Source organism: Artemia franciscana, chromosome 13, assembly GCF_032884065.1.
Source record: "Artemia franciscana chromosome 13, ASM3288406v1, whole genome shotgun sequence".
Taxonomy (NCBI): Eukaryota; Metazoa; Arthropoda; class Branchiopoda; order Anostraca; family Artemiidae; genus Artemia; species Artemia franciscana.
The window spans coordinates 49,533,635-49,559,405 of NC_088875.1; the positions used below are offsets into that span (position 1 = coordinate 49,533,635).

A 25,771-nucleotide genomic window follows, 5' to 3' on the forward strand; every position below is an offset into this window, starting at 1 on the left:
AGAACGAAAGTAAAGAAATACAACAAAAATATGAAAGAAAGAGAAACTAAATGATAAACAAAAAAACAAAAAGATTACTCAGAAAGGAGCGATCCAAACATCCCTGTTGTCCCCATAGAACCATCGATAAGGGTAAATAGAAGGTCTTTGGTCGTCTGATCCTCACTCGCCCCAAAACGAAATGCATTCATATAGTAATCTCTTCTGGCAAGATTATCAGGAGGATGGTAAAAAATCAGTTGGTTCAATAATGCTTGAACTGATGAAACGGTCCGGCCATCATGCGATTCCTGGAAAATTAGTGACTATTTATTGACTTAATTAGTGACTATTGTCACTAATTAGTGATAATTGTAAAATTAGTGACTATTTGGCATAAATTGGCTGTAATGTAAAAACCACTATTTCTTTGACGATCAGGCTGGTAATAAAACCATTATTTTTTCGACACTCAGGCTGGTAATAAAACTATTATTTCTTCAGCAGTAGTATCACTAAGCTCTGAAAGGGCCTGATTGAACCATAATTATCATTATATCCTTACAAAATATATCCTTACAAAAAGTAAGAATATAAAACATATTCAAATACCTACCATTTTTGGTATGAGTTTGATTTGACACATGATTTTCCCCTATTTCTTCATGAAAAAAAGAGAAGAAAATAAATCATTAATAGATGCCAGGTTGTTTGTCAGGTGGATCTAAATAGATGCCAGGTTGTTTGTCAGGTGGATCTAAATGAGCTTTATAATCTGGATATTTTTTCCATCATAAATATAACAAACAGGCAAACTTTCAAGGTTCTCTTACAGTTTCTTATTAATTATCCTTTTGTCTACAAAGACTCTTTAGGTTAAAGAAATTGCCTAGTAGGCCCAACCAATAAGAAGTACGTTGACGTTGACGTACCTTGTACGTACGTCAATAATAATAAGAAGTACGTTGATCTTGTAAAGGTAGTTACTACAAATAGTATGAAATGTAATGTTTAACGCTAAATCTTGCTCTTCGAAATAGTCAAATAAAAATGCTTGTTACGACAAGCAATAAATGCTTACGTTCTGGGTGAAAATAAATAAATAAATAAATAAAAACAGATTATATTCCATTTCTTATTAATTTCCGTTGTCATTATCAGGTAACATGCCCTCGCAAATTCGAAGAGAAATTATTCCGTATATAAGGAGGCTATCTCCTTCTCAACAACCCCCCGCTCTTTACGCTAAAGTTCGACTTTTTTGTCCCAATCAGAATGGCTGCTCAATCAAACAAAAACTCTGTTGAATTAGAATGAGAAGCGTTTTTAAAACACTATAAAACTTTAGCGTAAAGAGTAGGGGTTGAGGAGAAGGCAGCACGTCGTGTAGCCACATATCTCTTATTAAACAAATAACCTTCCACACAGATCCTTTCCTACATAGGACCTCCTCAAGGACGAAGGAAATAGGTTGAACTAACGAACATCACTTACATAATTTTGCTGGGTAGGCCAAAAGTATGGATAATTTATAAGAGTGGGAACTGGCAATAGTGTCGATAAAAAGAGACAATCAATACCATCTAGCGGGAGGCAATACTTGGCATTATTTCAAGTTCTGTAATCATTTTTCCGCTAGGAACTGAGATCAGACCCTTGTTACTACCCCAATTTAACCAATTACATCAATTGAATTATTCATTCTTATTGATACACTGAAAAATGCCAAGTGTCAAAAAAACTAGATGGCGTTGGTAGTTTTTTTTTTAACACTAGTGCCAGTTCCCACTCTTATGAGTTATTTAATTTTCTTTAAGTTAGACTCTAAATACTTGGTGTCACAAAACAAAATCCCATTAAAAGTCACATGCGACAAAAATTTTTTTGCAATGGAAAATAAAATTGCACTAAGAAACTCGAAACCAATTAGATCTCTCGTGGACAATCTTGCGGCATCCCGCAAACAAGATTATTCTAAGTACCCCATACTGAACAGTGTTTACATATTAAGACTCTTTTTCATCAGCACCATTATTACAGACACTTTTCTGGTACCTTGCATGAACAAAATTATCTAAAAACAAAATTCGCAATTAACAATTAGGAACACGTTCCAATCACGCGGAAAATCCAAAAAATATAACCTTTAAATGTAAACAAGGGATCACTATCCTAATTTATCTGACACTAACAAAAGACAAAAAACAAGAGTGCCGGAAATTTTCAACAAGGAAAAATTAGATCAATTCTTTTAAGATCTAGGAATGGTAGAGCGGGTGTAGCAGCTGTAATCCCTTAAATTTCATTTTAAAATTATGTAAAAATTGCGAATGGCTCATCCATTCTTGCTACTAAATAAGGAGACATAAACAAAGCCTTAAAAAACGCTGAGAAGGCCAATTCCGTATATAATAGTTGTCTTCACAGATTCAAAAACCTGCCCTAGAAATCATACAACAAACTCATTTTGCGATCCTAGACAGGTTTTTGTCAGAGGAGCTTCCTTAGTTTTCAACTAGCCCCCCTCCCACGCCCACCATCTCCCAAACACATCCAATCAAAATATTGAAATAGCCACTTTGTTTAACGTAGTTGAAAGGTCCTGAATGCCTTTGAGGATGACAATTCCCCCACAACCTTCAGGGCAAGGGTTGTAAGTTATGTCCTGGGGATAGATAAGGTTTATACAGAAAGGGTGATCGTAAAAACTTCAGGGGGGCTCACTGGATTGGTGTTTCTAGTACCATTTTTAAGATTCAGAGTGATTGGAGGGCAGCAACCCCCCCCCCACACAACCACACAAACACGTCGTAATGTTCCGATATGCATTCAATTGAAATTTTAAGATAATAATTTTATTCAAAACAGTCTAAAGATCATATAACAGGGCTTTTAGGGTTGAAACAAGCCCCCAGACCTGGGAGTAAGGGCTGTAAGTTATGCCCTGGAGACATTTAAGATTTTTATGGAGGGAATGGTTGTATATACTTTAGAGGAGTCTTATTTGGTTGAAAATTGGAAGCTATAGTTCCCTTTTAACAGTCAAAAACTACCCCCCCCCCGACTACCCTTCTTTTAACCAAAAGTGTCTGATTTAAATTGTAAGATAGCCATTTTGTTCAAAATAGTCCAAAGACATATAAGAATGCCTCTAGGATTGGCGTAACCCCCTCAGAGCCCTATACAAGGGTTGTAAGTTATGTCCTGGGGTATATAAGGTTTTTATGTAATGGCTGTTTGTACAAACTTCAGCTAGGGGCTTATTTAATCTGAAATGGGAAGTTATAGTGCCCTATTTAAGAGTCAAAAATGATTTGAAAGCAACCAGCCCCCCCCCCCACTCTACACCAATCATTTCTTCCAACACATCCGATCAATTCCGTTCAGCGCAGTTGAAGGGTCCGGACATTATGTCTTTGAGGATGACAAACAACCCCACAGCCCTCAGGGCAAGGGTTGTAAGTAACACCCCCCCCTCTCTCACGCACGTCGTCTTTTCCGGAATTGCAGACAATAGAAATTTTGAGATAGTCATTTTATTCAAAATAGTCAAAAGATATTATAGCAAGACTTTTTAGGTTGTTACAAATCACCAGGGCCTGGGGATAAGGGTTGTAAATTATATTCCAGGGAATTTAAGGTTTTTATGGAAGGGATGGTCGTATAAACTTTAGAGGTGGCTCATATGATTGAAAATTAGAAGTTCTAGTTCCCCTTTAAGAGTCTAAAGTGATGGAGGTCGACAAGGCCCCTCTCAACTACCCCTCTTTCATGAAACGCGTCTAACTGAAATTTTAAGATATCCATTCTAAAACAAAATAGTCCAAAGAGTATACAACAATACCTCCAGGGTTGACAAAACCCCGGAGCCCAGGGGCAAGGACGGTAAATTATGCACTGAAGCATAAAAGGTTTTTATAGAATGCGTTGTCGTATAAACTTCAGATGTGGCTCATGAGATTTGCAATTGGAAGTTACTGTACCCTTTTTAAGAGTCAATAGTGATTTGAGGGCAAACAACCTCCCCCCATGCCCATCATTTCCCCAAAAACAAACATCCACACAAAGTTTTCAGACATCCATTTTTTCAGCATTATTGAACGGTTCAGTAATTATGCGTTTGGGGATGTCAACCCCTTCGCCCCGAGGCCTCAGGGCTGTAAGTTAGGTAATTTTTTCATTGTTTACATATTAAACATGTTATTGGGAAAAGGTGAGCATGTTTGACTACTTCTACTAATAACTCACTGCAGCACCAAGCCGCCTGAGGCCAACACAGCTACGCACGCTCCTCCTCCGACCTAATCTATTCAAACCCTCTCTCTTTACACCCTCCCAGGAAGTTCCCATTTCCTTTAAATCTTTATTTATGACATCCTCCCAATCTAGACAAGGACGACCTGCTTTCCGTGTAGCCCCAGACGGTTGGCCAAAAAGGACAATCTTCGGTAATCTGTCATCCTTCATCCGTAGAACGTGACCTAGCCATCTCAACCTTTCTTTCACTATAGCCCTAGAAAGCGGGATTGAACCACATTTTTCGTACAACCTACCTTTTGAAATACGGTCAGTCAGCCGCATACCCAGAACAATCCGAAGGCAATTTCTCTGGAAAACATCTAGTAAATTTTCATCTGCTTTTCGAGTGCCCATGCTTCAGAGCCATATTTGACCACTGTCATCACTGTAGCTTCCAATATTCTAATCTTGGTTTGTAGACTTATCTTTCTATTCTTCCAAACTTTTTTTAACTGTGAAAAAACATCCTGAGCAATAGCTATTCTACTTTTAACATCTTCACTGCTCCCACCATCTTTACTAATAATACTACCAAGGTAACTGAAGCTCCCAACCTGATCAATCTTTTCGTTACCTAATGTCACCTGTTCATCTTCACTTATTCCTAGCCTTAGTGACTTAGTCTTCTTAACATTAACTTTCAAGCCTATTCTAGCACCCTGAACCCGCAAAACCTCTAAAAATTCATTCATTTTCCTCACACTTTCATCTAATATGCTCAAATCATCAGCATAATCTAAGTCCAGGAGCATTCTTCCTCCCAATTTGATTCCATGGTCTCCAATTGCCTTTCCTGTGCTCCTTAAGTTTGACTACTACTTTCCCATAATACGAAGGATATTAAGGTAAGTCTTTCAAGGAATGTATAATTAAATCAAAACATGTTATGTGTATATGGGTTGTCAAAAGGGCGTAATTTAGGAACGACTGAGTTGAGACTCATTTGAGACTTTCGGGAAATGATAAGGGAGATGATCAATTGACCAAAAACGCAATATTACTGAATTTGAAATATTACTATTTGCATTTTACTGAAAAAAATTAAATGTTTTCACTTTTGTAACTTTAATAAATAAAAAATTATTAAGATTTCAAAGAATAAATATGAGCATATGTATATTAAACTGACAATGCACATTCATTTGTATTTTTCTTCAGTAAAGTGCAAATTATGTTCTGGCCCTGAGAAGGCACAGGGGTTGTGAGCCCCAATCATGTTGATTTCTGCTCATTTTGAGTTTGACTCGGTTATTTATTGCAATTTCTGTTCGTTTTGGGTTTTATTTATTTATTGATGTTGATTTATAGTAGGTTTACGCTTGATAGGTTATTTATTTCTATATTTGCTCATTTTTGGTTTAATGGGGTTCTTTATTTTTCCTTAAAAACTTATTTTGTGGAAAACCTTTTTTCTAATTAATAGCAGGTTTCATGTTTCAGCATATTTCTAACTATCAAGGAATTGGAGGAAAAAAGCTACCCGATGCTTTAACTGCAAATAAAATTCAGCCAATCAGATACAGGTGCCAAAAATCTCTCCACACTAAGTGAAAATCTGAGAGCAAGGCTTCCTAAAACTTTTAAGTCCTTTCAACCCTTGGTTTCGAAGAAGACGAGTGCTTTGCAGGGTTAATTGCTGAGCTATCTTGATTCTGGAAACAAAGTGGAAGATAGGGCCCATCTTCACCAAATTGCTTAGTAGCAAACGAATCCATTCAGCATCTAATATTTGACTGCACATCTTCGCTTGAAGCATCTGCCGAACTACGAGAAAACCTTGAAAAATACCAGCTTAAACCAAACATCCAGAACCAGCCCCAAAATATATTGGATTAAATACTATTTTTTTTTTTTTTTTTTTGTATAAATGTAGTTATGGGTACCATAAAGCCTTATTGGTTGCCATTTAAATTTCGGATAAAATTTTGCAACAAATTTTAATAATAGTTGGTAGCTTTCCGTTTCGGTAATGTTTTTTGGTAATTTGTATAACTTTTTATGAAAAGAAACATTTCTTTTTTTCTTTATTTTCTATTTTTTTTTCATGGAACTTACATAGTTTGTTTAAATGTGGTTATTGGCTCCTCGGACTAGAGTCTATGAAATGTTGTATTTTCGTTGTATCTAGCTAACTTCGAAGACCACTGCCTTTCCATGACGAAAGTAAAACAGTTCAAAATAGGGATGATACATTTTTATTGACAGTGAATAGATATAAAATTATTTAACAGGATATTTCGAACACATATACAGTGTTCATCATCTTTCGTTGTATCTATTTCTAATGAAATTTAATTCAGCATAATTTTATAGATTTTCCATAAAGGCTACTCTGAAGCATGAAATATTCAATTAATCACAAAACAAAGAAAACAATACAAGGCTACTTACCCGTAAAATTCGATAAAGAATTGCGTTTACAATTTTGCTGCCTATATATGTAGTGTCCGTTATAAATTCCTTGGCATAATGAATTGCAGAATAAGGTCCAGAATGCCTCCAAAGAACATTGAATTCACCAATGTCGAAGCAAGATGTCACTTGACCCTAAAATAATTGTAATCACTCATATCTGAAAACACACGGGGAAAGTTGGAGGGTATTAGGTTTTCTAGGATAAGTCCGGAGACCACCAACTCTCTTCAAGGCTAGATTTTCTAGATTCTACCGTTTTTGCGCGATGGGTCTGCCATCATTTTTTGAAGTTTCAACCCCCCTCCCCCCAAAAAAAATAAATCCTCAAAATAATTATGCAAAAAACGTTAAGATAACAGAAGTTGTAATTACATTTTGGAAATCAGCAAATAAAATTATATAGAAACCGTATATTTTAGTACTTAAGCTTGATTTTGCTGAATATAAGCCCAATAACTAAGGTAATTTGACAATTCGAAGCCCTATCCACTCTAAAGACAATAACTCCAATCACTCTGAATCTTAACAAGGGCACTGAAATTCTGATTACCAATCCAATGAGCCCCCTCTGAAGTTTATACGATCACCCTTTCTATATAAGCCTTAAATGCCCTCTGGAAATAACTTACAACCCTTGCCCCGAAGGCTGTGGGAGAGTTATCATCCTAAGAATAAATATTTTGATTGGATGTGTTTGGGGAAATGGTGGGCGTAGGAGGGGGGTTAATTGCCCTCCAATTACTTTCGACTATTAAATAGGGCGCTATTTCGACTATTCTAGGGTCTACAGTTTTTGTGCAATAGGTATTTTGTCGAATTTTTAGAACTCAAAATAAAAATCAATTTCAAACAATAATTATGCAGGAACTATCGGAATAAGTGAATAAAATAATTATATTTTTTTTTACTCAGCGTAAAATGTCTGTTTTGCAGTCCCTAAAATACGAACTAAGCTGATTCAACAGCCCCCCCCCCCCAAAAAAGACACTTCTATAGCATCTTCAGTTTCTGCGCAAAAGGTTTCATTTGATATAATTTCGAACCAAAAATAAAAATAAAAATATTTTTAACACAGAACCTTCGGAGTGCAAGACAAATATGATTTTTCTTACGCTCGAGAAAAAACTTCGAGAACTCAAAATAAGCGAAAATATGGTTATACTTCTAATTTCATCGTGAAAATTCTTGAGCCCAAAAAGTTGAATTTCGTTCCACACCATGTTTCACCCAACCTTTTTAAGCTTCTGGAGAGTAAAAGTTCAAGAATTAAGGTAATTTGGCATTTCTAGATACAGAAAGAGCCTTTCCAACTTGAAATACCTAGATTATAAGCGCCTTAATTCTCCCTTTTTCATTACCAATCAGTTATGTGACAATGAAGCTTAAGTTACTAAATTTCCTTAAATTGATTTTTAAACCAAATTCCTAAAATTTTTATTCAGATCATCATATGCATAAAATATTTTCTTTTCAAATAGTTTTTGAGGTTCTATATATATATATATATATATATATATATATATATATATATATATATATATATATATATATATATATATATATATATGCATATGTATATTTCTTTACTGAGCATTTTTTGTTGGTTTTCCAGTTTTGTAATTCTTTTTTAAAATCAAAACCTGGTTATTTGAGTCTTAAAAGCACCCTTTGTGAATTACAAATGAAACGGTTTGTGCCAATGAACTGTAACTTAGCTTAACTGTTCATACAGTTTAATTTATGAATAATATAATTCATGTTAATTTTTTTTCATTTTTTTTTTCTTTACTTGGCATAAACAGCGAATTCGGCTCAAGCTAATCGGAAGTTAAGAATGATCAATGCAAATAGTAGCCAAAACTCTTGTAATGGAATATCTGAACAGCTCTGTTACTAAAGCTCTGAGTTGATACAACTGCTTTTCATGCTAAGTGTAAATATGATAATTTCTTACACGAGCCTGATCATGGGACATAATTCGAAGAAAGTGATCAAACTCAGGGGCAACTAGACATGTTCTGGCTCCGAAATATTCCTTAATTAAATGACTGATGCCTGAATATCCATAGCTGAGGTGAGCTTAAACATCTTTTACTAATGAATCCAAAGATTCATGAAATTTAAGATAGCCTTACAGCTTCAAATTTCAAAGCTAAAGACCCCCCCCCTCCCAAACAGACTTAACAAGCCCCTAACTACCAAAATACATAATTTTAAGCCAAATAAATTTGAACAATAGATTTTACCTCGGTCTTACTCTTGGAGTTACTTTCAGAGTCTGACAGTAAAGAGTCTTGCTTTTTGGATGTTTGACCCATCGGACTGACCCATTCTTCTGTTCTATTGACACATAAACCAGCATTTTTATCATCTTTGGAAGATCTATAAGGCTGGAAAAAAGAATTCAGTGGAAAAACGGTACAATGAAAGGATGTAATAGGGTATCATGAATTTACCCTTTTTAAAAAGGCTAAATTCAATTAAATAAAAAGGGTATAATAGGGTATGGTACAAGGAAATTAGGAAAAACCAACAATTATTTCCAAGCTCAATGTTAACGTTGCAAATTCTGTTCTAAAAAAGCGAAATGACGGATATCTTAAGCTTAGAAATATTCACAAAACGGCGTAGCGCTTCCCTTGATAATGATTATTCCCAAAACAACTTTTCCAGCCAACTAGGAATGCTTACCCTATCTTTTTCGATCCAATTTTTGAAGTTCCAAGTCTTGGTATTTCAAGACTTAGCCCGAGATTAACAAAGAGGTCGTACCCGCGATAAGTAAAATAGGAATTTCAGCTTTTGTTCTTTTGGGAGATGAGTACTCAACCACTCAGCTTTTGAACTTGTTCTAAAAAGCTGAAAATTTCATGTGTTCGCCGAAATAACGCTTCAGTATGATACAAGCCATCCTCATTGAAAAAACATTACAGTGTCCCCATGATAGTAATTTTTTACTATTATTTCTTGTGATTTTGCATTCATAACAAGTTAGTATTATTTTTTATAATTATAGTTTACATTTTTCACACAAATAGTTCATATCAGGCATGCAAGATGAGCTTTATTTTCTTCTTTTTTCATGTTACTTAAATAAAAGGGTTTTTATATAATTAATTTTGGCGACTTCTGAATCTATAACTCAAAAAGTCAAAAATTCACATTTTTCAGGAATATTAACCTTGGAAATTTAGCTTTTCTTTATTTTGTTATTACCGTACACTATTTTGAGGTTTATAGCGTATTAGTGAGGAGGTATCGACTTTTGATATTCACGTGTTCAACTTCCCCCAGTTTTTAGACGTAAAAAAAGAAAAAAAAACTAAAATCCATGTCAGAACTTCAAATTACCTAATTTTTGCATTGCGAAAAAAAAAATCAAAGCAACTTCCTGTTAAAATAGGTAAATAACACTACCAAATCACTGTCTGAATTCAGTTTCAATATTAACATTATTCTAGCTTCAATTCACAATGGGAGTAAAGGCAAGCAAGGAGGGGGAGATAGTGGATGGGCACTATTGTCTTCCAAAGTTCCGTCAATAGTATAATCCAAGGTGCTGGGATTAACAAAAGAGCCCAATATCAAAACCCCTAGAGCATAGGCTGGATAGACCTCTCAAATCAACATTCGATGGAAGTCTTTAATCACTCATTGAATTTACCAAAGATAAATAAACTCAGCACGGAATCAAATGTGGAGGTAAAACTCTCATAGACTTAGATTATGTAGACATTTGAATGTCCTAGATAAAAATCTTAGTAAGCGAATTAACTTTTGTTTCCGGTTTTCACAGTTCTGAGTGCAAGAATAGGTTTGAAAATTAATATTAAGACGACTTAAACTAGTCTAAACTAGTCTCTTAAACTAGGAGTGAATGGAGGTAAATAGGTGATGTCGGTGATGTCAAGACATCTATCAAGTAGATAGTTTCACATACCTGGGTAGTATTATTAGTAAAGACGGTGGATGCAGTCGAGAAATAAAACGCAGAATACTCAAGACCCAGTTGAAAAAATGCTTAGAAAAATAGGAAGATCTATCTGCGAAGCAAGATTAGAATACTAAAATCTACAATAATGATAATGGTCAAGTACGGTTCTGAAACGTAACCGTTCCAAAAGGCAGAGGAAGACTTTTTTTTAATGTTTCCCAGAGAAATTGTCCACAAATAGTTTTAGATTTACATTTGAACCTATGTAAAGCTGCACGTTAAATATGGCCCGATTCCACTGTTTAGGGCTATAATGAAAGAAAAGTTGAGACGGTTAGGACACAGAGACTCCCATAGATAGTGCTTTTTGCTCATTCAACTGGGGCCGAACAAAACACCGATTGTCCTAAATTCGATGGGAAGAAGTCTTATGGAAAGATTTCAAGGATGTTGGGACTTGCGGGCAAAGAGCGAATCTTTAAATAGAGCAGCGTGGAAGAGGATCGTGTGCAGCTCTGCTGGCCTCAGGTGGTTCGGTGGTACAATGAGTTACCTGTACTAACAGAAATAAAACCTCTAGAGAAGACAGCAGGTACGCGTGTCACATCTGTGCTTGATGAAGTCAACAATTCTTTGATGGCCCACTGAATTTAACATAGATAAGTAACCTCCCTGGTAATATGTTCTGCTTTCAGGGTATTCTGATGCTTAGACAATTTGAAGATGCCAGCATTAGCATAATCGGCAGTGGAGGTGCAAATGTAAAATTTATTATATACAGATGCCTCCAAGGTTTCAGCGCCACACTATGACGCCCTGCTGGCGTGATGCTGAAGGAGTTCCTTGGAAATTTTTTCTCGTTACGGCCATGGTTGCCAACAGAAGTGAAATATATATGGCGGAATTACAGCAGAAGATACAGGGTAGACGATGGGTTCGAAAATGGTTGTCAATTAAAGAGCTATCAGCTGCGGTTGGAAATTTTTTCTCGTTACGGCCATGGTTGCCAACAGAGGTCAAATATATATGAAAGAATTACAGCACAAGACACAGGGCAGACGATGGGATCGGAAATGGTTTTCGATGAAAGAGCTATCAGCTACGGACAGAGCCTACTAGAGCCAAATGTATTATCAGATCTCGAATGCTACGACGAAACAAGGTCAATGTGAAACAAGTACAAATGGACAACCTGTTGTAGAATCTTTATTTTGACAATCTTAAAGATTAAAACGAAAACCTTTCAGTGTCTAAAAATCCCTAAAATTTATCCTAACATCTTATTATGGGAGTTCCATGAGCCACAATGAAGGGGTTTTCACCTCATTTGACTGGTCTGCAGTAAACTCAAAATGCGACTAGTATAAATTCAAAAAAATACATAAACAATGCTTAGAGAACAATACTAATTCCTAGAAAAAATTTGCCATCCTCCAATAACTAAAAGGAGGGGGAGGTATCTGTAAGTCAAGAAGTAATTAAACATTCATTACATAAACCCCTTGGTTAAATGTCAATTCATAAAACAAGTTTTACGGGGAAAGTATATTCTTTATGGACACCAGGAGGGAGGGGGTGGGCCAATAATTTTTATGAAACAGGAAAAAAACAGAACATGACAAATTTCCCCATTTAAATTTTGGTTCAAACCTCTCCATTATTTATATCCCCCTAGGGAGCAATTATCCCCCCTAGACTCGAAAAATCTACCAAAGAAGTTTGCAGCTCCTACAAAGGGTATGTAGGAGAGGAGATAGCACGGAATGCGCCAACAGTCGTTCGCTTGGACAGTGGGCTTCTTTGTTCAAACTCATGAAAACCTATTGATTCTTTTAGGGTACCATTTTGGCAATTTAAAAAAAAAAATAATCACCATTTTTTATCCTTATTAACATTAGTATAAGGCATCATCTATCAAATAAAACTAAGCAGCAAAGAATCTCAATCCATTCCAAAGATAGGTAAATTTTAATTTGTGTCTTTATTTGAAGTGAAAAATGAGACAATGATTGTTTTTGGACAAAACAAATTAATGATTTATTTTTTCACAAGTTTCATCATGTTGTAACTTTAACAAAATCTGAAACTACGAGTAGACGATTTCTGCCTGATCCAATAGGAAAATTCCTGAAAAAACGTAAGCAACATTTAAAATAATAGGATTCATATGAGCAATACAAATACCTTATTTTGGAGGACTTCATCTGGCTCAGAAGATAAAACACAAAAAATAGCATTGTACAGCTGCTTAGCAGACACAGGAATTACTTCATTCATGTCTCCGCGTTCCTCCCTATGCTCAATGGGAAAATCATTTCTGTAGTATCCTTCATACCAACCCTTGAAAAAAAATCATACATAAGAGACAGATCTTTATAGGAGACAAATCATAAGAGTAACTCCAGAGGTAGCCTACGTATGCAATGCCGTACATCTCGTCATATATATACTTCATAAACATGCCGTATATCACGTCATACATCACCAGTTATTTTCATCTCGATTGGTTATCAATTATACTCGGTTCTTACATCAAGTTGTGACAATTAAGACTACTATTCATATGGGCATTTCAGGTTCCTAGGGGTGGGTTAATTCCCAATTACCATGTTATTTAACCAACATTCAAAGGCATTTTTGCTAGCTAGGTTGACTCCTACAGCCCTTAGACAGATAGATAGCCTTGACGAATATGCACATTGTTCCTGAGTCTTCCTGAGTCTACAGATTAATTTTCTTTACTGAAATATGAGTTGCTTACACAATTGCACATAGTATGTTGGAGAAATTCCTCTCACAAATGGCAAAATATGTTCAGGGAGAACCTTTTTTTCGTAATGAGATGTATTTATTTAGATTTACAGATAATATTTGTGATTGAGAAAGGATTACAGAAATTGCTTTTAATTCTAAAAACGCTTTATTATTATTTAAGAATTAACGACGCTTCTCGACTACTAAGGTCCCTGCGTCGGCCCTGCAGTGCATTTCTGCAGCGTGATTCGATCTCTGGGTCCCGTATTACCAAGCTAAGGTCAAATCCACTGCGCCACCGCAGGACCTAAAAACGCTTTATCTTGTATGTCTAATATGTTTTAAATTGCATGGCATTACGTCAGATTCTGTACCTAGAGTACTAGCCACTTTTGATTTTCACAGAAACCAGATTAAAGTTCTATTTTGTTGCTGTTGACCCTAACATGGCTAGAAAAATTTAGAAAATGAAAAAAATACTTTTCCCTGAGTAAAATCCAATATTATTCAGAATGGAATCCGATTCAAGAGTGGTAACTGTTAGCGATGACCAACAAAAGAGTGCTTAGGAATTACGAAAATAAAGCTTTCAGGATGTTCAAATAAGAGCCTGAAATCCCTCAAAAATAGAACAACTGATCATCCATGGCGAGAAACCTGGAACCGGTTTCGCTCTCCGTCCATTCATTTCCAAATTCACCTTTGAAATAAGTATATAACTTATTCTACAATATAAAAATTCTCTTTGTCCTTAAAACTCTTTCTTAAAAGCCCGTTTTCTAATTTTCAGCTACTGAACACTGATTAATCTGCAGGGCAAAATTAAGGGGGGGATGCCAAAAAATTGAAAATTTTCAATAAGGTAGTGTATCTTTCGTCTATTTTACAACCGAAGAATTTTGGAGTTAATAAAAGGTTTAAAAACATATTTTTTTATGTTATCAAGTGTATTTTTCACTATATTCACTTCTTCAATACATATTTCAGACAAGCAAATAATATTAAAAAAAAGTAAACATCCCATTATGCCATGAAGAAGCAAACTTTCTGAGCTTATCATTGAGGGTGGTCATTTTCTTCTTTTTACTCTTTTTTTGGGGTGGTCTACAACTACAGAATTCTTCCGAATTTGGTGGAGGGCCTTCACATTTCTTCTAAGCAAGAATTTTCAGCTCTGGGCAGCTTAACTGGGTAAGGGAAGACAAACTTGCAACTAGTTTGGACCCATTTAATTTCATCCTACGATTTACCCATAAAATCTTATATTAACTTTACTTGACAACAGTTTTTATATTGATTTCAGTTCATTGAATATATTAAATCAAATGGAGAAAAAAAAAATAGGACTTATGATTTGCCAGAGTGGGGACAATTCAACAAAAAAACTGATAGTGAGAATCTATAATAACAATAACGATTTATTAAACCACTATCTACAAAATAAAAAGAAACACTTAAGTTATTATTAGAGAAAAACGTCATCTATTCAGTATCACTTTTATCACAGACTTCTCACAGATTCTAGACCATTCTTTGACTCGATTCATAATACTAAATTTTTCAAGACAGGAATTTCGGTGCTGCTTAGGAATAAACAATAGAAACTTTGCATATCTAAAATAGCACTTATTTATTTTATCAATGTTAATTTCAGCAAGTAGAGGTAGCCGCACGGGTAAGGTAAATAATGTGAGGTTGGCACACTGAACAATAAAATATAAGCAAGTAATTTCCGGCCATATCGCCCCAGATTCGGGACAACAATCCCGTAAGCACGTTTAGTGGCGGTAGTTGTGCGCTTCACAATGGATCTCCAGGTTTAGTGGAGTAATTCATAAATCATTAACCCAAGGTATTTCAACTTTGACACAGCCGGAACTGAATGATTTACAAGGGAAATACTATCGCTCTTAGTCGTGTTGAAAGATAAAAACTAGCACTTTTCAATGTTATTAAAAGTCCGATTGACTGAAAATTGTTTTGCAGTCTATTCAGGTGATCTTGCAGGTCTGCCTTTGACCTGCTGAGAAGAAGAACATCATCGGCGTAAGCTATATAATACTGTGAAGTAGAAAAGATGAAGAGATGTGGTTCAAAATCTTAGAGATTGCATGTTTTTAAATGACAAGACTAAGAACACTGCCTTGCCTCATGGCTCTTTTGACTTTAACTGGTTCTGAAATTGTGTCTCTCCATTTGGCAGATACTGTCAAATTTGCAAACCAAAATTTTATTGTCTTAAAGATACTCACACTTACGCTGCTGTGCAATACAGCATTAAGAAGTTGCAAGTGATTAATACTATCAAACGCTTTTGATAAATCAACAATGCACACATAAAGAGGTGACTTTTCTCTCCAAATCCTTTAGCATGCTTGCTAGTAATCTATGTGCCTCTGGGCAACCAACATCTTTTTGGAATCCAAGCTGATTATCTCCAAAAAATCTGGTGTCTAGCTTGGGAAAGGTAGCATATTCAAATATTTTACTTAAAATGCATAAAACACTGATAGGTCTGTAAGATTTACAATCATTGGTGTTTTCCCCTTTCTTATCAATCGATGTTATGATTCCTTTAGGAAACTGTCGTAAACAATGTCCCTTGTGATGCAAATCTGGGAAAGAAGTTGCAGATGAGAATGGAAGCTAACAGGTAAGTTTTAAAGTGCATCGTCGAAAGGCTGCCAGCGTCTACCCCGTTCTTAGCTTTAGACAGAGCTTTTCTTATGGCGGTCTCAACCTGTTTCAGTGATATGGCGACAACGCAATCCTGTCCTGAGAAACATCCAAGCCAGCTAGGAACCTTCTCTTCATAATATTCTCTTATGGTAAGATCTTCAATCCTGTAAACTGATGTGTAATAAGAATTCCAATCTTCATAGTCAGAGAAAAACTAGATGAACTTCCATCAATTTGGATTATATTTCGCCATGATGTCTTATTTCTGGTGAAATGTTGTCCAACAATATGGTATTTTTTCAGCTCAGCTTTATATTTTCGTTTAGTGCTCCATTTCAACTCAAAAACATTCCCAAATAAGGGTCTTCCACATGCAATACAAATGCTCAGCGACATTTTTGCGCGTTGCTTGGCTGTCTGAAGCTCAACAAACTTGGATCATCTTGGTTTTTCCGTGCCAATCTTTACACTCCTACTAACCTTGACTTGATCCCCACTTAATTGGACAATCTGTCTTGGCTTTTTCTACAATTGGCCATGACTTAACTTTTCCCACAACTATTCTGTTTCCAATTCAAGAATGTGGAGAGACAGTAACAACGGCAATCAAAGGGGTAAAATTAACCTTGACTTGATGCCCACTTAATTGGACAATCTGTCTTGGCTTTTCTACAATTGGCCATGACTTGACTTTTCCCACAAATATTCCATTTTCAATTCAAAAATCGGAATAGTTTGTTTCCGCTTTTTTTCCGGAACACTCCTAGTAGGGACTGCTGTTGATTCAGACTCTTCCATGGCATGAACAATCTGATAGTAATAAGTGTTAAGATCAATCATGGTAGATGTTTCAGGAGGACTGGAGTATAGTAAGTAGAATTGTACTTTGATGCAAGAAAGAATAGAGCAGACAGTGGCCATATACAAATCAGCACCGCATTTCCAATTCTTCTTCTGCACCCGCCTTCTTGTCTTTTGAAAATCAATGTTCTGTGATGGCTGTAGATGAAAAGATAATCCAAGATGATCCTTAATTGGATCATCTGTGTGTACTGTGATGGGGATACAAGGAATGGATCTACATGATTGAATGTGGTCAGTATTGGATGTATGTCCACTAGAATGGGTATATGTAAGATCCAAAGACTCTGGCCAAATTTGAACGGAAGCAGGTAGGCAATTTAGAAAAATGTCAGTGTGGATATTTTCTTTTGCTGGATTACAGTTGAAGTTACCAGCCATAACCTATTTTCTCTTTCTATTCTCAAGAGATTCCAAATGTCGCCAAAGTACATCAGATGCTTTAGAAAACCATGTCAGCAAAATAGCATTATTATAATTGGTAGGCATACATACATTTATTAAATCAGTACCCACAGCAAAAACAGACAACAAGTTACAGTTTTTAATTGACAACTTTGCTGATAATTCTTTCCCTGTATATACTGCAAGGCCTTCAGACGGACGCCCTGCTGTTAACTTAGTAGGCTGTATGAACAGGTCGTGCAATATAAATCTATTTACGAAATTTGCATTAAATCCAGAGAGCATATGTTCCTGAATTAACAGCCCATTGTACAGTTGAAAGAGATCATTTATAACCTTTTCTTTGTTTTAGCACCCGTTAATATTCAGACTTAGAGCTTTTACAGAGCTATTCATGAGTAACTCTTACTTCTCAAAATTCCTTTTGGTTTCTGATATTTTAGGCTAAAACGCACATGTGGGTCATTCCATGAAATACAGTTGGGTTCTGCATTACATGGCAAGTCCTTGTTATTGGTGTGAGGTTTGGAGCATATAGCACATCTGGGATGACTTCTACAGCTTTCAATAAGGTGGTCAAAGCTTTGGCACCTAAAGCATCTCTATGGGGCCTGCTTGTACTTGACCACTAAGAAAAAATCATATCCCAATTTAATTCCGCTGGAAATTACTAAGTTCAATGACTGCCTATTCTTGAAAGTCAAATTGACAGTTTTGGTTTGGCCAAAGCGCGAGACATCCACTATGAGGTCCGGGTTGTGTTCTGCCAGCAAACTTGTACCTGATGTCCATAGAAAGACCTTGTATAACGCCAAATCGTTTTTCTTTTCTAAGTTTACATCTGATATTGTTGGGCTACCATTCGGTAATTTTGTAGAGAGAGGGCGGTAGGGGCCTCCTTGCCAAAAGCTTTAGCTTTAACAATGTCACTAAATTTGACTTGTAGCTTGTCATTTCTTAGCTGCTTGTCCCCTTGCATCCAATCTTCGGATTGCAGTTGACTAGACATCTTCTGCCTGGACAAAGGGCCCATGCAAGGGGCGTCGTCTATGATGACAGAGCAAGTTGGAGTCCCGTTCGTTTTAGGTATAACAGTGGCTGTTGATGGAGAAGCTGCCAGATTGACATCTGTAGTGTACTGTTTTATCACTTACATTGAGCTTTTGAGATCTAAAATTTCTCCTAGTAAAATATAAAGATTTGTTTAGGGAATCTATGAGACACGAGAATGGCGGGGGACTACAAAGGTTGGAAGCTGAATGTTTTCCCTGTCATAATTGGCTAGAATTTCCAATTTTTCTGAAATTGCTGAATCTTTTGTTCAGCTTTTTGTAGCTTGAGATACTCGTGCAGGGAATGCTAGTTCAAGGTGTACCCTTTTAGCTTTGCATAATGCAGCTAGTTTGAAAAAGTCGAGTGTCGTTTTGGACAGCAAAGCTAAATCCAAAATTCTATTGATTGGAGGAAACTCAAAATAAGGTTTAGATGTAGAGCCATTAGAGTAAAGGATACATGAAAGATGGTATCAAAAGACCAGACAAGGGTAAAATATACAAAACGGAAACTTGAGGGTTGTAGATGAGTTGGGGCAAATATTGAGAGTGAATGAGATATGGTGTAATGCCAAATTGCAATGAAATACGAAATGCTGTACATGAATATTCATCAACTAATGATATCTGCTATAAAACAGTTAACAAAACCAACGGGAAGTGCTGGTACCCAAAACACCTTTCCCCAGAAGTTTCAGGATCAATGTCCAGCCAGTGCCAACACAGCTCTTGTGTTTGTTTCCACTCTCTTCTGCACAGGCTGCCACTAAATTAGCAACAAATTGGATGAAATTTGGCTGAAAATGAATTATTGTCCAAAAATTTGAACTAAAACATTGTTGGAGACACAGAAATGTAATAGCTGTTGGTGCTACCATATTATTACATCCAAACAAGGCAATCCATAATTAGTCCTTAACAATAAGGTCATTTTATATTTTAATCTGTAGCAGAGTATTGTAAAACTTCTGTAATCATTTAAGGTTGCTGAATTTATTAAATTTCAAGGCACTGAATTAATACAACTTCAAAGTAGGTTTTAAAATTCAATAAATCCAAAAAGGTTTTATCACTCTGGAAACTAAATGCAGACTTCCTATAAGTCTATCTATATTATTCAATCCATAAGTTGAGACTTAACTATTAGGGTTTGTTGGGATTGATTTGAAGGGTACAAGGCCGAACAAGAGGGAGTGGGATCACCCCCACCCCCAGATCAGTCAGTCCAACTGATATGGGTTGAGGGCATGATCAAAAACTAGTGATGAAAAATAATCACACAACTTATGCAAAAGTAATCAACAAAATTTAAAGATGTTGCTTTGAAATTTAAATTATTTCTTTTTTTCATACTTCTGTTTCATATTACCATTACTAATTTTCAACACGTAACAGCATGTTGTCCAATGTGTTTTACATTACTGTTCAAGCTCAGTGAAATAAGCGCTAACTAAATTGAATTTTGAAACAGGAAAAAATTGACTTTAGTGACAATTTCAAAGCAAAAATGAAAGGCTAAAATAAAAGTGACAAAAAATTATTTTACTGACTGCATCCAATCCCTGCTATACACAAAATTATACTGAGTTTGTTGATTAGCAGTATTTTTTGTATATAGCCTATTTTCTATCAGCAGTTTAGATTCCTTGTGTTATACTCTTTCCCAATATCATGGTCTTCTGACAATGTACCCCCCCCCCTGGTCCGTTAGTTGCAATTTTGACATGGATGAAATTCAAAATTACGACAAATGTATTTTAACATGGCTGAAATTCAGTTTTGCCTGAGTGATCACAATGTAATTGTCTCTAAGAATATAACTTGAAATGATTTAAAAATTTAACTTGGTTTTGTCCTGTAACTTAGTTTTTCTATTTGAAAAGGTCAGTGCCCTCTAGAAGGAGTGAAGATAGGTGCTCCAAATATATTCCCAGGACATACTTTAGTCTGTAGATTGATCCCTGAAAGTTTCATTTCCCTAACCTAACCACTTTCAAAGATAGCAAAAAGTAGCATGTCCAAAATTAACCCTCTTCCTAATGTGCAAATACATAGCCCAAATTACAAATTTTGTAAAATCCTAGTTTAGCTGCTTTTTGCTATCTTAGAAAGGGATTAGGTTAGGAAAATGAAACTTTCAGGGATGGGTCTGCAGACTAAAGTATGTCCTGGGAAGGTATTTTGAAGTAACTACCTCTACTCCTTCTCCCTCTAGAGGGCAGTGACCTTTAAAAATCCTAGTGTTCAGACTAGTAGCCTACCTGCAGACTGGCGGACAGCCATAATTACTCCAATGTTCAAGAAAGGATCTAGAACCCAGCTTGAGAACTATTGACCTATTGGCCTGACCTCAGTTGGGCTAAACTTATCCAAGGAATAGTCAATGATGCAATCATAGCATATATGATTAACAATGACCTTCTCTTTGGTGGTCAGCATGGCTTCAGGAAAGGCATGTCATTACAAACAAATTTAATACTAGCTTATGAGTCTATAACTGCCATATGGTAACAGGGTTTTCTAGTCGACATGTTCCTACCAGATCAAGCTAAGACATTTGATAAAACGTCCCACTACTACCTGATGATCAAGCTGTCAGTATATCAGATAGACAATGATGTTGCCTAGTATACCCACAACTTCCTATCTGATATAATCCAGATTGTCAGTGTATATGATGAAAGAGGTGACCTCATCTACTCCACATCAGTTCATGCTAAGAGTGGTGTTGCCCATGGGACCAAACTAGCCACAACACTGTTTAACCTCTATGTAAATGATGCTCCTGAGGTGGTCAAGAGTGGCTTGGAACTGTATGCAGACGATTCCAACTCTTTGGTCCAGCAACCTCAACAGAAAATTGTTTTTTTCTGCAGGAAGATCTCAACAACCTCTGTCTTTGAGCAAGAATCTAGATGCTTGAGTTCAATCCATGTAAATACAAAGTCCTGCATCACTGTCCAAACAACCCCTGCCATAGTTATCACACGGTTGACTCTGCATATACCAACTCAGAGTGCCAAGGAAGAGGGTGATCTTGGGGTAATCATTGCTGATAAGCTTAAATTTCATAGTTGCTGTCAGAACCAAGCAGCCAAGGTAAACAAGGTCCTCAGTTTGATCAAGTGTTCAGTGACAAATTGCCAACCAAGAGTTATCAAGAACCTTTACATAGGCCTTGTTTATCCCTATCTTCAGTTTGGCATGTTGGTTTCCACCCTACACTTTAAGTGTGACATGGAGATACTTGAGAATGTACAGCATAGAGCAACCAAGCTCCCTTTTGCCAAATACCCTATGAGCAACAACTAGAAAAGCTTGACCTGCCTACACTAATGTACTAACAAAAGAGAGGAGATGTCATCCTTGCATTTAAGATGAAAGTTGTACTTCATCACCAATTATGTTACTCTACTATGGAACTCATTCAGTGAATCTACCATGGTGGCCAGATTGGTTAACATTTTTAAGATTGGTGATGGCCATGATTAGAGTGGCAAGTCATGGAAGATGGAGTGGGACAAAGCAGTGTCATCCAGCAGGGTCCATTAGGTGCCACCCACCCCTTTTAGCCCTCAAACATGCCTGGGCTGCAATACACCCAGTGATACCCAACAATGAAACCAAACTGTCCTATATATATATATATATATATGTATATATATATATATATATATATATATATATATATATATATATATATATATATATATATATATATATATATATATATATATATATATATATATATATATATATATATATATATATATATATATATATTATATAGTGATGATCCACCCATGAACTATGACTTGAATATCAAGTCAATTTAACTTGAAAAAATCTTCAGGTTCTTCAACCTTTATTGCTAGAAGATGTGATTTCAGGTAATTTAAGGTAAGACAAAAGTGAAACCTTACAAAATAGATCTTTTACTTAAATGAAGTACAATAAAATTGTTTTCAGCTGCACAACTTTGCTCATTAATAACTTATGAGGTTTCAAAGATCTGCAAATGCATTTTTCTAAACAGAAAAAAAAACAAACAATGATATGACTTAAAATTCTAATCAAATAACAGGAATTGTATATTCAGAATTCAAACCTGAGAAAAAGAAAGTGATAATTGAAAATTAAGCTAAAATGTTGTTTTGTACAAATTTCAATTACCTTAATTTGCACTACAATTAATTGCACTATTTTAACTACTTAGTAGTTAAAGTATTGCCAAGCTTCTTTGCCTCTCTACATTTATCTAGCAATGTTCAAGTTAATCATATTCTTTTTAACAAGATTTGGTAAAATTCTAGTTGATTGATTTTTGCCTATCTCAGAAAGGGGTTAGGTTAGGAAAATGAAACTTCCAGGGATGGGTCTAAAGGCTTAAGTATGTCCTGGGAAGGTATTTTGAAGTACCAACCTCTACTCCTTCTCCCTCTAGAGGGCCCTGAAATTTGCCTACATGACAGGTCTATACCTATTGAAATTTTGACAAAACAACATTTTACCTTAATTTTCAGTTACCAGTTGCCTTCTCTCTGCCTTTTGTTTTGAAAAATGCAATTCCTGTTATTTGAGTAGGAGTCTGAGCCATATCAATTTTTTTTTTTTCAAAATTTAGGAAATGTATTTACATATCTTTAAAACCTTATAAATTGGGATTGAGCAAAGTTGTCAAGCTGGAATTTTTTTTTGTACTTCATTCAAGCAGAAGATCTATTTTGCAAGGTTTCACTTTTATAACACACATATTTTTTAAAGGTCAAGGGCCCTCTAGAGGGAGAAGGAGTGGAGGTGGGTACTTCAAAATACCTTCCCTGGACATACTTTAGCCTTTAGACTTGTCCCTGAAACTTTCATTTTCTTAACATAACCCCTTTCCAAGATAGCCAAAAGTCAATCAACTAGAATTTTACCCAAGATTTAAAAATAATCAAGCAAAAAAAAGCAATTTATCTATGTTACATGTTTCCTTTAGAAGTGGTCAACCACTACATTAAAAAAATGGTTAAGGTTTGTATGAACAGACTATTCTGGGAGCTAAACAATAAACTTACCTCTATAGTCAGAATTGCATCATGAATTGAATTTAATATGCATTTGTGTTAGAAATGATCTTTACCCACCTTCAGATATATAGGCCTACATATATATATATATATATATATATATATATATATATATATATATATATATATATATATATATATATATGCATATATATATATATTATGAAAAGAGAAATCACCAATGCAACAGCACAAACACATAAAAAAAAAAAAAAAAAAAAAAAAAAAAAAAAAAAAAAAAAAAAAAAAACAGAAGGAGAAAAGGAAGACTGTTTTCCTAAATTAGTGATTAATATAGACCAGCACTTGAATGAGGCCATAACCCTACTCATCCATACAATCACATAGGTCAAACAGCATAGCCATACACAATCAACCATAAAGAATAATCCATGGACAGGCAGTCATGTTGTCAATAAGTATAAGTTGTCATTTACTGAACAATAGAAACAATAAAGACAAATAATTCAGAGGCAACAACCCAACACAAGGGCTCATCAGGAGAATACACTTGTCTATAGGGTTTCGCCACATTAAATTCTCTTAAAAGTTATTGAAAATAAATCCAAAACAAACCAACATCCAAATCAAAATCCAACAATAAAGTCCAAAAAACTTTGATTGTTTGGTAAAACTTTGATATATATATATATATATATATATATATATATATATATATATATATATATATATATATATATATCATGAAAAGAGAAATCACCAATGCAACAGCACAAACACAAAAAAAAAAAAAAAAAAAAAAAAAAAAAAAAAAAAAGAGACAGAAGGAGAAAAGGAAGACTGTTTTCCTAAATCAGTGATTAATATAGACCAGCACTTGAATGAGGCCTTAACCCTACTCATCCATACAATCACATAGGTCAAACAGCATAGCCACACACAATCAACCATAAAGAATAATCCATGGACAGGCAGTCATGTCGTCAATAAGTATAAGTCGTCATTTACCAAACAATAGAAAAAATAATATAGACAAATAATTCAGAGGCAACACCCAACATAAGGGCTCATCAGGAGAATACACTGGCCTATATAGGGTTTCGCCACTCTAAATTCTCTACCCAGCACAGTGTTGTGGCTACCACAGAATATCCATGGCATCCCCACGTCAGGTATCACCCCCAAAATACATGTCCATGAAAAAAAAAAACAGCAAATGTAAAACAACCAAGTAAAACCAAAACAAGCTTATCCTCTTAATATATCCCTCCCTTTAGCAACAATAGGTAAACTAAATATTATAAATTTTACCAAATCACAAATATTAGCACATTGCAAAAAACCTGAATGAACTAAACAATTATAGAATTCATCTTTACCATGTGGCTAATTTTTAAGAAAATCTGCTCAATTAGAAACACAATTCAAAATAAATGGTGCTGTGACAACATTTCTCGAACCTCCGAAATTAGTTAAAAATTTCTTTAAGTATTTCTAGATAATTCTTTTGATATTTATTTAAAAGTTCGCTATAATGAAAACTAAATTTTTTAAATTGCCAAGTTAATTATATATATATATATATATATATATATATATATATATATATATATATATATATATATATATATATATATGTATATATATATATATATGTATATATATATGTATATATATATATATATATATATATATATATATATATATATATATATATATATATATATATATATATATACATATATATATATATATATATATATATATATATATATATGTATATATATATATATATATCAATTCAGGGTATATATTTGGATATTAGGAGGGGGAATAAAGTACAAACTTATCTCTACAGTCAGAATTGCATCATGAGCCAAGCCTAACAGGCTATTCATTTGCACCAGAAATGAGCTTTAACTCCACCTCTCTAATGTGCAAATACATAATTTGAATTTAAATATAGTCTGAAATGACATATATTGGGGTGGGGGTGAATTTCATTTCCAACAGAAATGAATGTTAAATTGGGATTCAAGATGTAATTCTGACTTTAGAGGTAAGTTTGTTTCTTAGCTCCCTGAACAGACCGTTAATATAAACCTTACCCAAAGCAATAAACTTTTTTTTACTTAAGCCTACATCTGGCCCTGCTAGTGGTGGGGCAAGAGGAAGGCTGGCAGCTGACAAAATAAAACAGCAATCCCACGTGCTACTGAAATTTGGAAACATTGCCTTAAACTGAGACTGAAAAAAATTTTTCCCATGCTCTTACTACCTGCAGTATAGAAGCTAAGAGTCGTATTAATTTACCTCTGCATTTCCACCAGGAGACATTCTTATTTTGAATTTTCATGTAC

At 35.1% G+C, this 25,771-nt stretch overlaps 1 protein-coding gene across 1 annotated transcript; it reads right to left on the reverse strand.

The window, feature by feature from the left end:
* LOC136035117 (uncharacterized) lies at window positions 1–25,771 on the reverse strand. Its single transcript, XM_065716699.1, has 5 exons — window positions 25,725–25,771; window positions 12,812–12,967; window positions 8,940–9,083; window positions 6,670–6,825; window positions 1–290 (listed from the first exon to the last, which is right to left on the reverse strand). Exons 1-5 carry the CDS (start codon window positions 25,746–25,748, stop codon window positions 75–77), a joined length of 696 nt encoding a protein of 231 aa, XP_065572771.1. The 5' UTR covers window positions 25,749–25,771; the 3' UTR covers window positions 1–74.

Coding starts and splice junctions, on each gene's coding strand:
- LOC136035117 (XM_065716699.1), bottom strand. CDS start 25,748: ATGTCTCCTGGTGGAAATGCAGAG. Junction 12,968..25,724: donor CTCCTGGTGGAAATGCAGAG/GTAAATTAATAC, acceptor TTTTTTTTCAAG/GGTTGGTATGAAGGATACTA. Junction 9,084..12,811: donor ATGAAGTCCTCCAAAATAAG/GTATTTGTATTG, acceptor TCTTTTTTCCAG/CCTTATAGATCTTCCAAAGA.